This window comes from Amphiura filiformis, chromosome 12, assembly GCF_039555335.1.
Source record: "Amphiura filiformis chromosome 12, Afil_fr2py, whole genome shotgun sequence".
Classification (NCBI taxonomy): Eukaryota; Metazoa; Echinodermata; class Ophiuroidea; order Amphilepidida; family Amphiuridae; genus Amphiura; species Amphiura filiformis.
The window spans coordinates 17669141-17685862 of record NC_092639.1 but is presented as its reverse complement, the minus strand read 5'-3'; the positions used below and the strand labels follow the sequence as shown (position 1 = coordinate 17685862).

The window sequence follows — 16722 nt, the reverse complement described above, 5'->3', positions numbered from 1 at the left end:
GGTTGTCTGAGAGGATGATTTAACGCGGCTGTGTACTCTAGACATTGTTTCTTTCGCGAAATTGAGTTTTTTTGATATGTTTGTACTTTGTTATGTTTTTTATAAATACAACAAATGAAAATCCATATTTGTAAACTCCAACTGCAATATTTTAATGATTTTATTTCACTATTCCACTCGTGTTTGAAATTGAAAAGGAAAGAAAATCTTTGTTGTACCAGCAGGGTACACGCGCGCAACAACGCATCGCGTTGCGTATCGCGCAATTTGTTAACGCTGATTCCACACTGATTTCACAAAAACCTAGTGGTCAAACCGCTCCGTTTTAGCTGATAAAATGTGGGGTTTTTCAAGTTCTTTCCCCGATTTAAATATCAAGCTATGAATGGATTTCGCTCAAACTTCTCAAGGGGCCGTGGATTTACGCGATGTTCATGTAATGTAAGGTAGAAAAACGAAAACTGCCGCATTCTCCTGTGAGATTCGATGAAAGTGCAAAATGTGACCACTTTAAACTTCAACTGCCATTATTTCAATGTTCATTTTCTCGGTAAAATGACGATTTAGGTACACGATAACTCAATAAATACAGCATCTATATGTAAGCAAATATGATCATCGTAAGAAGCATGACCGACTTCGAAAACGGTTTTCCCATTTTTTTATATTTTGGTCTATTTCCGATTTTAGGCATCATTTTGTGCAAATAGGCGTTTGTGAATTTTAAAAGTTCATTTTGATGCCTTATATGTGACTGACGCGCGAATCAGCCGTAAAAGTCGGCCCCGTCAATTTAGTTTTATTTCGTGTTTAGAAAATATATACCATAAGCTTTAAAATGGTATATCATTTGACTTCAAACGATATCCAAAAGCGGGGTTATGATTTGTTGAACTATGTTCCTTCGACAAAATTGTATTTTTTATCGGTTCTACGTGTGTCTCTTTTTCTACATTTCTGGTAATAAATATCCAACAGTCATAATTGGCGGTCATTTCAAATCATCCCCAAGTCAACGAGGTTCAGAAATATCCTCTCATTGTTCATTGGTGATTATACATACCTAGACAAAATACAATGCTTTGTTATCTACCACTTAAACAGGATTTAGCCAAAGCAAACAAAGACAAGAACTATTCTATAGAAATAGGTAGAAGCTTATTATCCTCTTCAGCAGTAGTATTATTGATTGATTTAAACAGCGTTTGACGAATTGATACACCTATGAATACGACCTTCACATACATTTTACACTTTTACTCAGAATACAATTTGCCGAGTTTACGGCTGATTCGCCGCGTCCACTCACATATGGTCAATATCTCAAAAAATAAGGCCAATATCAAAAAACTAAATAAACCGTTTTTGGAATGGAGCCTCAAGATTGAGATAAAAACAAAATAAAATATTTTGGAAAGAGTGTATTTTTGTTATGATGTACCAAACAAATATTGCCAAAAACTCACTTTTTTGTGATTTTCTTCATAACTGTTGATTTTACACCAAATCTATATCTATATTAAGATTCATTGATGTCTTGCCTTTTTAAAAATGTATACTTTTATATGTCTTGCGCGAATAATTACAAAGTTATTGCACTTTTACTACATGCATGTCTGAGAGTACACAGCTGCCTTAAAACAAATCCTGTAAATTGAAATGCTAACTGGACAGAAGCAAATCTAATCAATTGACAATATTATTAACTTTTCCCCTTAAATAAAGAAAATAGCAAGAAAATTTCAGAATCCCTCAATGGCAATGCCCTGCAAAAGGAAGTGGGCGGGGGACGATCAATTGTTATTTTTTATCATCATCAAGCATGCAGATCTTATTTTACTTATTCATAAATTCAACCCCCGGTCAACATGACCAAGATATGATTCCAATGACTTTATTTAGGCCCTATACATGACATGTATGAAACCATTACATAAAACTAATTATGATTATGATATGATAGTGACGATGACGAAGGGGATATCGCCAAGATTGACCGCAACACATAAATTCCTGATGATGTGCCGGTTACGGCGCGGCGCGAGCACCTCTCGTGTTATTAGCTTTATTTTAATACCAAATATGTTTTTCTTTCAATGGTCCTTTAAAGTACTGTTTTGTAAGGCCCAAAGTACTGCACAATAACATCATGTAGTATCCGCTGAGTTTGAAATTTTGTTTAATCTTACTATTATTATGCAAAAACAATGTCACTTTTGTGAGTTGAAGAAATCTCACTTCCCAGCGATGTCACTTGACATGTGACACTAACCTCAGTGACCTAAATGCATCAACCAATCATTTCCAACCAACTGGATCCAGTGGGCGTAGATTTCTTTTTGACATTGGGGGGGTTGGAAAAAATTTCTTAAAGTATAGTAAATCCAGCACCTTTTGGTGACAGAACAAGTTTATGGTACAAAAGTGGAATCAATTTGTGCGAAGCGTGTATAAATTTGCACTTTGGGGGCTAAAATGGCCAAATATGAGGTTAATTTGGTTAGAAACCCACATACAGCAGTCAACATTGGGGGGATGATTGAATGAATCACTCCCTTGGCAAAATATTGGGTGGGATTTACCCCGGATCAACACCGATTTTGCTAATTAATTTCTCTTTCTTGATTATTAACTTTCAGTAATGAATTAATTCAAAGCAATAATTATTGACAGCAATGGATGTTCTAAAAATGCATTTTGTGACATTTAGAACATTTTAATTGTCGTCTGTAATCGCTATCACTGTGATAAATATAAATGCAAAAGCGATAACTTTAATATAAAAAAAAATTTAGCGATTACCCAACGCTTTGCAAAAGTGGTACATCGCAATCGCTCGGCGATCAAGTATAAATTCAGCTTCATGGTTGAGCACTGTACCACTTGCTTTGTTTTAATTGCTACCTAAATTATTATTATTATTAATAGTATTAGTAATAATAATATATAATAACAACAACAACAATGTTTCATGTATTAATCATTTTGTTCCTTCTATTTTATAGGAACAAATGACTCCAGTGACTATAGCAAGAGGAGAAGGTCATGAAGAAATAATCAAATTATTTAAGGTATAGCTGCAAGCCTCGAAATAAGCAGATATGGACCAGGAGCCACACATTTGGAAAAAGTGGCTCCTGGTCCTGTGATTATCTAGTGAACCAGGAGCCATTTTTAAAGAGCTAGGAGTCATTTAATTGTTAATTGTACATGTTAAATACAAAAACCAATTTAACTACCAGGCTCTCTTTAAAAAAAAAAGTAGAGCCTGGTTCACATGATTTTGGTGTGGACCAGGAGCCAAAATGTCATGACCATTGGGTAAATGGCTCCTGGGTGCCTGCTTATTTCGAGGCTTGTATAGCTGTAGATAAATATATAATGTTATCTAATGGTTTGGGGTCATACTCCTGGAAGCTGATGAATATAAAAATTTGGAAGAGCTTTCCTTAAATGCAATTAAAAAAATAAGATGGACACATTTTGTAAGTCCAATGTGTACTTATGTAAAAGCTATACATCAAGCTAGAAGTTTACATAATGGACTTACAAAACCAATGTTTTCAGCATTTAATATCATTATTCATTTGCCTTTCAACAACTCTTCCTATACCTTTGTACAGGAGCAAAATACGCGAACGCAAGGTTACGCGTACACGTAATGAATGGGCCCGTAAAATTTGTCATGCGTGGAACTTATGCGTCAAAACTCTCTTATGTTGGAGGCAGCAGCTAAATCATTACTGCTTTATTCTTTAGTTTTATTGATCGCATTATCTTTAGTTTTATTGCTGATATCAACAGAGAAATCACTGATCTTCTTGTACGGTTGAGTGGCAATGACAAACAGAAATTCCGAATAAAAGAATCATGTGAATTAGACAATCTTTTTAGCTTATTTTTGTTGTTCAAAGGGATTTGCCCGGTACCCCAGGTCAACATAAAAAGTGGTAACCATGTGTGTTCTTCCTTTTTTCAAAACCCCCCTTTTCACTGATTTTTCATTGATTTTACCCCCCTTTTTTTGCCAAATCACTGACAAAATCAGGGTAAAAAATACCCCTTTTCAAGGTTTTCAATGAGAAGATTTCCAGACACCCCTTTTCAATGACTCCAAATATTTTAATATATTAAGTACAAAATGTGCAAGTATGAACATTACTTTGTGTCTGTTGTACTCCCAGATGATCCTGTGTTATTAACTGGGGTAATTACAATGCCTGTATACTGATTTTAATTGAAAATGCCCCGGTAAGCTTACTTTGATTTATTTACTTCACGAACGAACCGGCCGACGCCAAACTTCAAGTGCAACAGGGAAGAGAAACAACGATACAAAATAAAATAATTCGAACAGAATTAAAAACCAAGGAAAAATATCACTCGGTCGGTCGTAGAATTCGCTCCAATCACTGCCAATGTTTCCCGCAATGTTTTCAATTCACCACATGGAAAAGTGTATACGGCAGCCAAAACGGTTACATCTGACACCGTCGATGTTCGCGTCGCTCATTCAGCTCTCTTCAAAACGTGCGGGAGCATACGTGCAACACCCACTAGACAACTATATCGGGAAACCGCCGTGCCAATAGTAAAAAAGCTGCCTTCTGACGCTCTCGCTGTGACGATTGAGGGCGGAATCAATGAAATGCCAGAGGATGGAGGCTGAAGACTCGGGCTGAAGACATCGATCGAATCGAACCTGTGAAATACCCTTTTTTTTTTTCAATTTCGCGGAGACAATGCTCAGAATACCCCTTTTTTCGCGATTTAGGGTCCGCGATTTCAGTCAACAAAATAGCCCTTTTCCGCGAAATTTAGAACACACATGGTTACCACTTTTTATGTTGACCTGGGGTACCGGGGGGATTTGATCATGTTTTACTGTTGTTCATCACCGATTAACAACTCGCTTTCGGCGCGTCTTCATGGTTTACTTTGCTCGCTAAGTAAACCACGCAGACGACATGGACGCATCGTTGTTGATTAGTGATGAACAACGGCGAAACATGATTGAATCCCTAAATGAATTCAGTTTGATACCTTCAAGAGGCTCTGAGAGATTTTGCAGGGAAATGAAGTGAGAAATTTTTTGCTTTATTTGAATAGGTTGATTACTCAGAGAGCATACCAGCAAGATTTTATGGACACAAATCTATAAAATTGAAAATAAGAGATGTATTGTTAGTACTCTGTGTTTGGACATTAATGTCTTGGACTCCAACCAAATTAAGGGTGTGGGTGTCATAAAATCTCATTGAGTAATTGCATCCATCATAACAAATTGAATAATTCCATGTGAACGCCTTTGTGTGCAAGTCTTGATGAACGTGTAGTCAGCTTGGTCAGTCTGCGTAGTTGAACCATGGGCATGTGAGACAATGAACTTAACGATCAAAGGCTTTTGGTGACAGAGAATGTATGCGGAAGAGCACCTTTACTGGTACTTCACTGCTGACATAATGAGTAGTGAGTACACCATGGATGCAGCTTCTGTGCAGGTACTTTAAGGCAGCCTGGCAACTATTTTTCCAGGGCTATTTTCACTTCATAAGTTCTGGTTATTGTCACATTATACTGAACTATGCTATAATTTAATCCAGACAAAATTTTTGTTTATTTTCCAGGTCTTTGAAGAAATTAGAATGAAAAAACAGGAGTTTGAATGCAGAATGAAGAAAAAAAAGTGTCTTGCTGACAAGATAAAAGATGCATCAATGAAAAAGATGGAACAGGTATGTCCCAAAGAAGTATTTGTGGCATGTGATCCATTCAAAAATATGATGCGATCCATAAATATTTTGAACTTGAACCTGATCGGACAATGAGCCTTTAAGGTTATGGCAGGTTTTGGGTAGAATTTTGGTTGGAATTACGAGGGGCGGTCAAAAAGCTTAAATTAAGCTTGGCATTCTCTGGCAGGTTTTTGGGGTACCCGTCCGAGATTATGTAATTTCAGGTACCCGATATCCCGCCTGAAAAATGTGTTGGGTACCAGGATACAAAAATTACCCAAGAATGCCAGGCTTAGTAGAAATTACTGCAATTGAAGTTCAATGGTAAAAAAAGACTGTATATCAGATTTTCAACAAAAGATATTTTTTTGCCAAAGTAGAACTTCCTCAATATTTCAATATTATAATAACGAGTTTGATGTATTTTGTTACTTTGTTTATGTTTAAGGATCTCGCAGCAGAGACGGAAATATGCTATTATTCATATGCCAGTTCCAGGTACATGTATAACTTTCTGTATAGATTATTTTTCAATAATGTATTCCAGAAAATGCAATGGATATGTTTTTTTAGTTGAGATATATTTTTTTAAATTTTTGTATATGTCTTGTGCAATTTTGCATATTTTGAAACAAGTGTGGCTTTAATTTTAAGTATTACATTGCGTATTTAAGTATGCCGGCAACTTCACTCACTTCTGGTAATTATTATTGGCATGACATCTGCTGTTATGTAACAAAATGTTTTTAAACACTCAAACAATGGAATACACAAGTCATTTCGTGCTTAATTCCTGTTGTGTGAGCCCATAAATAAGATATGAAACATGAATATAAAAGCAAACAGTAACTTGTAAAAGTTGAATTAATGCAGAAAAAAATTAATGTTTATTGTGTGCAAAATGAGAAAAATGCATGTCATGATCACCAAAATGATTATATCTACAACTCTAAGGGTGCAAACAGGGTCCAGGAAAATGGTATATCCTTCGTTATGAAGGAACATGCAAATATAATATCTGACCCCTAACCCTAACCCTATGTTCCTTCATAATGAAGGACTAACCAGGAAAATATAATTTTCTTGACATGAGAGCAACTCTTTAAAACTTAAACTTACACTCAGATAAAGACAGCCAGTGCAGAGAAAACATACAGAATCCAGTGACTTTTCGCAGGAAGTTGCCGACTAGATCACTCTATATGCCATACAGCTTACGTTAGCATGAAAATAGCTTGGTATTTCTGAAATGTAACACATTTTGAAAGCTTAGCCAAATCTTCATAAAAAGTCTGATCCTACTCATTTTTCATAGACAATCTAATTCCAGGCCTAAATGAGGATTAAATATGAATCAGGACCTAATATTTGGGTTTTAAGCCTTTTCTAATCTTCTAATGTTTTAAATAAAGTTCCATGCCACTTTTCCTTGTTTGAAACACTGATTTTTCCTCCAAAGGGTATATGATCCTATTTACTGGTGTGCACTCTAGAGAATTTTTATGTTTACATGTTTATATAACTAGTGCACCTGCAGCTGTGAGAGCCCTGACATGATAGCAATACTGTTTGACCCCAGATGACCTATGACCTGCGTGCAATTTTTTTCATGCTCCCCTCATACGAAGGATTCCACCTATCAAGTTTAAGCCCAATAGGGCAAAGTTGAAATTAGCCCCTACATGACCTTTGACCTTGGTTGACCTCAATTTTGTTTTGCGATATATTCCACTCGTATCAAGGATCCCACCCACCAAGTTTGAGCCCGATAGGACAAAGTTTGAAATCCATGACCTTTGACCTTTGACCTAGGATGACCTCCATATAATGTTTTTCATGCTCCCCTCATACGAAGGATTCCACCCACCAAGTTTGAGCCCGATCGGACAAAGTTTGAAATTTGACCCCTCAGTAATGACCTTTGACCTCGATCGACCTCGATTTTATTTCGGGCATATATTCCCAGCGTATCAAGGATCCCACCCACCAAGTTTCGCTCGATCGGACAAAGTTTGAAATTTTGACCTTTGACCTTGACCTCCGATGACCTTTAAAACCACATGGGCAACATGCTTTTCCCAATACCTATCAATATCCCAAATTTCGGTTCGATCTGCGGCGGCGGCGAAAACGCATAGCCGGACAGACAGACAGACAGATAGACAGAGACCGCTTATTATTTTAGTAGTACTAGTGCACCTATGCGGCTTGTGAGAGCCCAGATGCTGTGAGAGCACTGGCATGATAGCGATACTGTTTGACCCCAGATGACCTTTGAACTCGGATGACCTTGGTGCAATGTTTTCATGCTCCCCTCAGTCATACAAGGCTTCCACCTATCAAGTTTAAGCCCAATAGGGCAAAGTTTAAATTTAGCCCCTACATGACCTTTGACCTCTGTTGACCTCAATTTTGTTTTGCGCATATATTCCCCTCGTATCAAGGATTGCACCCACCAAATTTGGCCTTGACCTTTGACCTCGGATGACCTCCATATAATGTTTTTCATGCTCCCCTCATACGAAGGTTTTGACCCACCAAGTTTGAGCCCGATCGGACAAAGTTTGAAATTTGACCCCTCCATAATGACCTTTGACCTCGGGTGACCTCGATTTTATTTCGCGCATTATATTCCCCTCCTATCAAGGATTGCACCCACCAAATTTGGGCCCGATCGGACAAAGTTTGAAATTTTGACCTTTGACCTTGACCTCCGATGACCTTCAAAACCACATGGCCAACATGCTTTTCCCGATACCTATCTATATGCGAAATTTCAGCGCGATGCGTCCGAAGCACGCAATGAACGCATAGCCGGACAGACAGATAGATAGACAGATAGACAGATACAGCCCGCTTATTATTTTATTAGTACTAGTGCACCTGCAGCTGTAATGGCCCTGTAGCTATTAGTGACCTTTGCGCATATTCCCCCCGTATCAAGGATTCCACCCACCAAGTTTGAGCCAGATCGGACAAAGTTTGAAATTTGACCCCTCCGTAATGACCTTTGACCTCGGTTGACCTCGATTTTATTTCGCCCATATATTCCCCTCGTATCAAGGATCCCACCCACCAAGTTTGGACCCGATCGGACAAAGTTTGAGAATTTGACCTTTGACCTTGACCTCCGATGACCTTCAAAACCACGCGGTCAACATGCTTTTCCCCGCACCTACCCATGTCCCAAATATCGGATTGATGCGTCGCAGCGCGGCGGAACGCATAGCCGGACAGACAGACAGACAGAGACCGCTTATTATTTTAGTAGTATAGATAGATAGATAGATATATAAGCTAATTTACATGGTATCATTTTTTGCTATCTATTGCTGATAGCAATGACAAAATTACACAGTTAACCAGCTTCATGCATTGCCATTTCAATATCTCAAAATATGTGCAAACAAACATTAAGACAAACAAATTTCAAATGAGAAAATGTATGGCCAGTGGCGTATCATCATAGGGAGACGGGGGGGGGCACATCCCCTCTTAATCAATGAAAATTGAGAAAATCCCATAGGAAAATTGCCGAAAAATTTGCTTGCAGTCTACTTTTCTACAGGCAAATAAAAATACAATTAAATATAACAAAATATTGCACAATTTGATTTACAAACTCTGTGATTTAGGTAACATTATTCCATGTTTCTGTAATGTCTGTTTTACTATAGCTCTATCAGAGTGCTTCAGCTTGGAATGGGATATCAAGAACAGCCAGAAAAAATCCCCAAAATGGTAGGTTTAGGTAGCCTAATATTTCATGTAGAAATATTCTCCCTGTGATTAATGTCCAATTCACAGGGGTTATCATTTTCTTCAGATGGGGGGGGGGTCCCAAATATACTAAGGGGTCATAAAATTTTTGAATGACCAAAATGTAGGGAGTCCCAAGATGACCACAGATAGCGTGTTTATTTTATTCAAAAAGACTGATTTCAATACAATTTGAGCTTGTTTAGGGGGTAAGGTGTATTGGTGGTGGGGGTCATAAAATTTTTGTTGCCAAAATAGAGGGGTAGCAATTTTATTGATGCCGACTTTTTGTGAATTTGGGGCCCCCCTTTGGAAGAAAATGATAGCCCCTAAGGCCATGAATAAGTAAACAGATTGGGCCTACTGACTGACATAAACAACACATTCAGCAGCACTCTTTATTCACTTTACATAAGATAACAAGCAATGTTCTTGAAAATGGAGAATTGTTATCTTCTAATTTCCAGGTTTGCTCAGAATATCAACTTCACCTCTATAAGGGGGGGGGGGCAGATGTGGAACATATTTTAGCCCTGACTGTTAAAACTTGAAGCTTGTGCAGTGCACTTGCCCCTGCAAGCTCATACATCTCAAATCTCAACACACATGTATTGTTGATTTGTATTCTCTCAGTAGTTTTTAACTTGGGATAAATAATCTCTTTAACTGTCCAGGGTCCTCAAAAAAGGAAGTTATCTTTCGATGAAGAGGAATTGATGAAAGGAAACCAACAGAAGCTGGTGAAGAAGAAATCGAGTGTGCATGTCAAAAGAAGAACTTCAATAAATCATTGAATATGTGCACTTATTCCAGTTCCAATAATTCCAATAAACTCACAGCTCCGACCGGGAGTTCGAAGAAGTGCTGTGTATGTGTCACCGCGGTTTAGTGTGCATTCATACTGTACTTAGCCGGTGGAACGAAGAAATCTTTGCTCTACAAATGATTGCAAATAACACATTTGTTATCATTTTTCACCTCAAAATATGATATGAACATGTAGGTAAGCAATGTCACATGATGTATGGATGGGGGTCATACAGGTTGTCAATAGTAATATTTTACTAGATTACACTGCAAAATTCCTGGCGACATAGTGACTATATCGCACTGGAACTCTAAAGTCACTACCGCCGTCACTCCAGAATAACCTACCTTATGGTGGCCGACGGAGTCACTACAGGAGAGTGACAACATCGGAAACAAGGCAGTAGGGTACTATGCAACAGTGTCATCACGCAGTGACTACAACTGCTAGCCTCCGATGTGTTACCTGCTCGATGCCGCATCGGCGACTCATGTTGTACACCACTGACTAGATTCCGACAGTGGTCCACATCTTGTAGTCACATCAAAGTGACTTCCGTAGTCAGTGCCCCATGCGTCGCCTGCTCGGTGCCCAGTCGGTGAACTTCAAGGTGACTACACTGCCAAAAGGTCGTTGACCGAACCCTGTTATGAGTTCGAACACTCTGGGGACGCGCGCGTATATCCACAAAATACTCGCTGATGATGACAAAATACGCGTATCATGCTTGTTTACTGCTTGCATACGCTCATGAATGGAATGAGTTGGTTTTATAATTAATTGATTGATGCATGCTGTACACTGGGTCCGTGACTTGCTGTACTGCCGTCTTTGTGTTTTTTATCGTGCTTTTGCATTCTTTATCATTTATATTTCAACTGTGAGACTTACGATTAATTTTGTTTCGTTTATTTATTGTTCTCTTTTATATATTTTAATTCTTTTCGTGCTGTCTGTTTAATAATCTCATCAACTGTGTGTGTTTTATTTGCAGTTCAAGCTTGTTCTTGGTTTATTTGTTTGTTTCATTTCAAACGTTTTTATCTTTTGTTTGCTTGTTTTCCCACAAAACTTATATCATTGCTTTGTTTACTTCAGTGGTTAGGCCTAGATGGCATGTTTTGCAATCAAATTAGGCATATTTTTCATATTTTGCATGATAACGTTATAGGCCTATTGACACTTTTTTTATTTAAAATAAATTGTCTTTTTAAATGTTTTAAAAGCGATATTAATTTTATTTTCAGCCGAAGTTCGCAAAGTAGGCCTATGCCTATAGGCCTAGTGATTTGCCAAAGCTTCACTTATGTTGAAGCAAGAATTTTTCTGTTATATTTTAAATTGATTTATAGGCCTAGCATGCATTTTGTTTTACTTCTTGTCACTTTCCTGAATATTATAGGCCTACTACAATTTATACTTTTACTGCCGTAAGTTCATGCAAAACTTTGGCGTATGTTATTTTCTTTTTCCGTTTTTCAAAATGGTGTTTTTTATAGGCCTATTAGTTTGATTTCTTTTTCATGTTGATTTTTTTACGTTATCAAATTATGCCTATAAATAGGGGAATTTTTTTATTTGTATTTTGTTGCTATTTTGTCGACTGGCGACTCGTAGGTAAACTTTTGTTTTGCTGTGTATTTTTGTAAACTTGATGCGTGCACTTTTTTTAAATAGCTAACTTGTTTTTGTTGCTTGAGTTTGATATTCGCTTAAATATATTTCACTAAATTTTAAAATAGGCCTAATTGCAGTGTTTGTTTGAAATTGTGTCTTATTTTTTATCACGCAAATATTAATGCTTGTTATAATTATTAATTTATTTTATTTTACACATTTAATATTTTAATTCATCAATAGGCCTACATTTGCTTCTTCTTATAATATTCCTACTTTAACTTCTTTATTTGCAATTTTTCTCAAGTTGTTTTCTTTCGAAGTGTTTCTTTGTTTCTTCCATTCTTTGCATGTTTATTGGTTTCTTCATGTTTATTTATTTCTTAATTTTTAATTTATTTAGTTATTCAAATAACCACCAATTAACAAAAATGTATCTTATGAATTATACTTTGTTTACTTATCATGTTTATTTCTTTTACTAACAAATTTATTTTATTCATCTAATATTTCCCTTATTTTGAAAGTTCAGTTTGCAATTTCCCCCTCCCTAATCCCTTAAAAAAAGCAAGAAATAAAGAATATTAATTGAATAAATCAAGAGAATATAAACAATATGGCAATAAAAGCAAAACCGGCAACCCAGAACCCCGGTACTGAGCACCCAGGCCCAGTCGCGTAGTCACACCGGTGTGACTCTCCTGCGAAGTCATCGCGCCGCGAAGTCACTCTGGAGAAACCTAGGAGGCTGGCTACCCGGCTATTTCGGACCGGCGATATGGAAAACCGAGGTGTAGTTTCCGATGGAGTGACATTGTGGTGACATCGGCGTCACACAGATGAGAATCTTGCAGTGTACTAATGCAATAATAAATCCCATAGTCACTTGCACAGAAGATTCTACAACTTGAGAACAAGTCCTCAACATTCGAAATCATTTTTCACCTCAAAATATGATATGAACATGTAGGTAAACAATGTCACATGATGTATGGATGGGGGTCATACAGGTTGTCAATAGTAATATTTTACTAGATTACTAATGCAATAATAAATCCCATAGTCACTTGCACAGAAGATTCTACAACTTGAGAACAAGTCCTCAACATTCGAAATTTGTAGTATACATGTACTACAACTGCACTTATTCATGTTATTTTTAAATCTCTGATAATTCCTTGAAGTCAGCCTTTTTCCAAATATATTTATAAGAAACTTTTGTAAAGTCACAAGTACTCTTAACTTCTTGTAACTATATGATGGGTTCCTGATATAAATGCTTTATTCCAGTTCCAATAATTCCAATAAACTCACAGCTCCGACCGGGAGTTCAAGAAGTGCTGTGTATGTGTCACCGCGTTTAGTGTGCATTCATACTGTACTTAGCGGTGGAACGAAGAAATCTTTGCTCTACAAATGATTGCAAATAACACATTTGTTATCATTTTTCACCTCAAAATATGATATGAACATGTAGGTAAGCAATGTCACATGATGTATGGATGGGGGTCATACAGGTTGTCAATAGTAATATTTTACTAGATTACTAATGCAATAATAAATCCCATAGTCACTTGCACAGAAGATTCTACAACTTGAGAACAAGTCCTCAACATTCGAAATTTGTAGTATACATGTACTACAACTGCACTTATTCATGTTATTTTTGTCTGCTCGCCTGATAAGGCAGGAGACTATATAATCACTTTTCCGTATGTAGGGGGGTGCGTGTGGGGGTGTGTGCGTGTGTGACAAATTTGATTAAAGTTTTGGTTTTCGCCTATTTTCTCGGAGACTAGGAGTCGCACGATTCTCAAACTTGGTGGGTGGGTGCATCTTGACCCGAGACAAAACCAGTTTGTATTGGTTAGTGGGTCAAGGTCACTGAGGACCTCTAGAGGTCATCTGAGGTCAAATTAGTAAAACCTGTCGTATGGGCATGAAACTTGGTAGGTACAGTCAACATTTCAAGCCAAATTTTTGGAAGGTCATTTCGGGGTCTTCTGAGATCAAATTAGTAAAAACTGTCGGATGGGCATGAAACTTGGTGGGTACAGTCAACATTTAAAGCCAAATTTTTGGAAGGTCATTTCGGGGTCACCAGGGGTCATCTGAGGACAAATTAGTAAATACTATCGGGTGTGCATGAAACTTGGTGGGTACAGTCAACATTTAAAGCCAAATTTTTGGAAGGTCATTTCGAGGTCACCAGGGGTCATCTGAGGTCAAATTAGTAAAAACTGTCGATGGACATGAAACTTGGTGGGTACAGTCAACATTTAAAGCCAAATCTTTGGAAGATCATTTCGAGGCCACCGGGGGTCATCTGAGGTCAAATTAGTAAAAACTGTGGTGTGGGTATGAAACTTATTGGATACAGTCAACATTTAGAGCCAAAGTTTTGGAAGGTCATTTCAGGGTCACCAGGGGTCAAATTAGTAAAAACTGTTTCATGGGTATGAAACTTGGTGGGCACAGTCACCATCAGCCAGATAATCGTGCCTAGCCGATAACCGCCAATTTCATTTACCTCTACCAAAAGTAATCACAAAAGCAGGCGGTTGCGAAAGCAGGCGAGACTCGTGGTTCGAGAACCGCCTTGTTAAATCTCTGATAATTCCTTGAAGTCAGCCTTTTTCCAAATATTTATAAGAAACTTTTGTAAAGTCACAAGTACTCTTAACTTCTTGTAACTATATGATGGGTTCCTGATATAAATGCTTACAAACATACAATGCATGTTAAAGGTAAACACTCTTTACGAAATTGACAATTTGAAATGTGTCACCACTTACCATAGATGTTGAAACTTTACCATGAGTCATACCTTATTGCAGGTCAAGCTGGAAATTAATATATTTTATTATATACCTTATTTATATATCGATTCCTGTCATCTGATTGGTTAAAAGTGCGGTCATTGAATCAGCTATGCCCTCAAAATGAACTTTACCTGGTCATGGAAATGAACTATTATTGACTGGTGTGCGCAACATCCACATACATCCATTCGGTACATAAAACAAATATTGACTGTTGTATTTCCGGGACATGGTTAAAATCATCTCAAAACCATGTTTTGACCCTTGGCTGTGCCTTGGGTCAAAGCATGGTTTTGAGATCACCGCGGGCCTATAATTTTAACCATGCCCCTCATAGCAGTCAATATTTGCATACCACAATATAGCAAGTCCTATAGAAAGGGCACTACTGACAATTGATGGTATGTTTTCATGTTATGTTTTAGTAGATATCCAGGGAAAAGTTTATTCCTGAAATGTCAGTTGATTATGATTTTGCGTTTGCGAGATATGTATGATTATTAGAGTCAAGCGGTAGCATGACCAGCAAGTTTAAAAAAAACGACTGATAAAGAAGAATAAACAGATGCACCGCGGACTATATTTACACGAAACAAAACGCTATTGTTCTGTGATATTTTTCGCTGGGTACAAAATATATCTAAAACCATGCTAAATCTTATTTACTGTCCAAAGTGTAATAAACTCATTAATTCAAAAAGTTACACCAATCTTACAGTCAATCCGATTGTTTGATAATAAACAAACATTCTTGTATTATTTCATGCGGTATTTCATAGCCAAAATTAGTGTAAAATCATAGCTAATCATACTGATATCCAGAATCTTTCGTCACTGCTACAGCCATACATGGCTGTCACTGTCGCACTACTTTTTGAGATTCACTTTCAAAATATACCCTAGCATTTTCCTGGATACCATACATACAAATTCTGGATCCCATTCGCCAAAAAAATCAAGTTTTTCACAATTCTTTTATTCTTTCCGGACCACAGCATACATTCATATTAATAAATACTCCACTTTCATACGTCGTTATATCGGGACGTCCCCATGGCGAAGTGGTTAAGGCCATGGACTTCTAATCCACTTATGAAGTTTTGCCCAAGTTCGAAACTTCCCACCACCTTTTTTTATTTATGTTTTATTAACCAATTTATTGTCATAAATCAAGAATAACACCATTTCGAACATCCATTGCTATTGTGATATTATTTTTTTTTCATCAAACAAACATGTTTGATTTTTTATTCACATTTAGGCCTAGGCCTAGGGCCTACTTTCACCATCCAGATGCTTTCACCATGCCTGACTATCATGATATCTTCGTCATTTTAAAACACATTTATCAGTGGCTCTGTTCACAGCTCAGACTGAAATTATATTTGGAATAAATATTATAAATTGTCACAAGTTAAAATCACAAACAGCGAAAGATCGCCAACAACTGCCGCTGAATATTGTTATCCAACTAGATTTCCCCACAGGGCTATAAAGAACCACAAACCGCGAAATTTGGATATATACTAGATTGCCCTGCAGGGCTATAAAGAATCACACACCACGAAATATGGATATCCAACAAGCTTAAACTATAAATTAGCTCCCGATAGAAGGCAGGGCTTGATAAGGGAAATTAAAATCACAAACCGCGAAAGATCGCCGACAACCGCCGCTTAATAGGGATATCCAACTAGATTGCCCCGCAGGGCTACAAAGAACCACAAACCGTGCAATTTGGATATCCAACCAGATTTCCCACAGGCCTATCGATTATAAAGAACCACAATCCGCGAAATATGGATATCCAACAAATTAAGACCACAAACCGCGAAAAGATCAACAACAACAACAACTGCCGCTCAATATTGATATCCAACTAGATTGCCCGCAGGGCTATAAAGAACCACAATCAGCAAGTTTAAAAAAACCCACCTCGGCTCACTTTTTGAAACTTGGTCCCATTTTAAACACCAACAGC

General features: G+C 37.4%; 1 protein-coding gene across 1 annotated transcript in view; it reads left to right on the top strand.

Moving 5' to 3' along the window:
- LOC140165328 (uncharacterized) overlaps window positions 1-10524 on the top strand; it is a 30188-nt gene extending 19664 nt beyond the window's left edge. Inside the window, exons 8-12 of the mRNA XM_072188661.1 lie at window positions 3006-3071; window positions 5628-5735; window positions 6184-6233; window positions 9413-9476; window positions 10169-10524. Of these exons, the coding sequence (XP_072044762.1) occupies window positions 3006-3071; window positions 5628-5735; window positions 6184-6233; window positions 9413-9476; window positions 10169-10288 (408 nt within the window). The 3' untranslated portion in view covers window positions 10289-10524. The remainder of the gene's footprint in view (window positions 1-3005; window positions 3072-5627; window positions 5736-6183; window positions 6234-9412; window positions 9477-10168) is intronic.
- Window positions 10525-16722: the final 6198 nt, after the last annotated feature.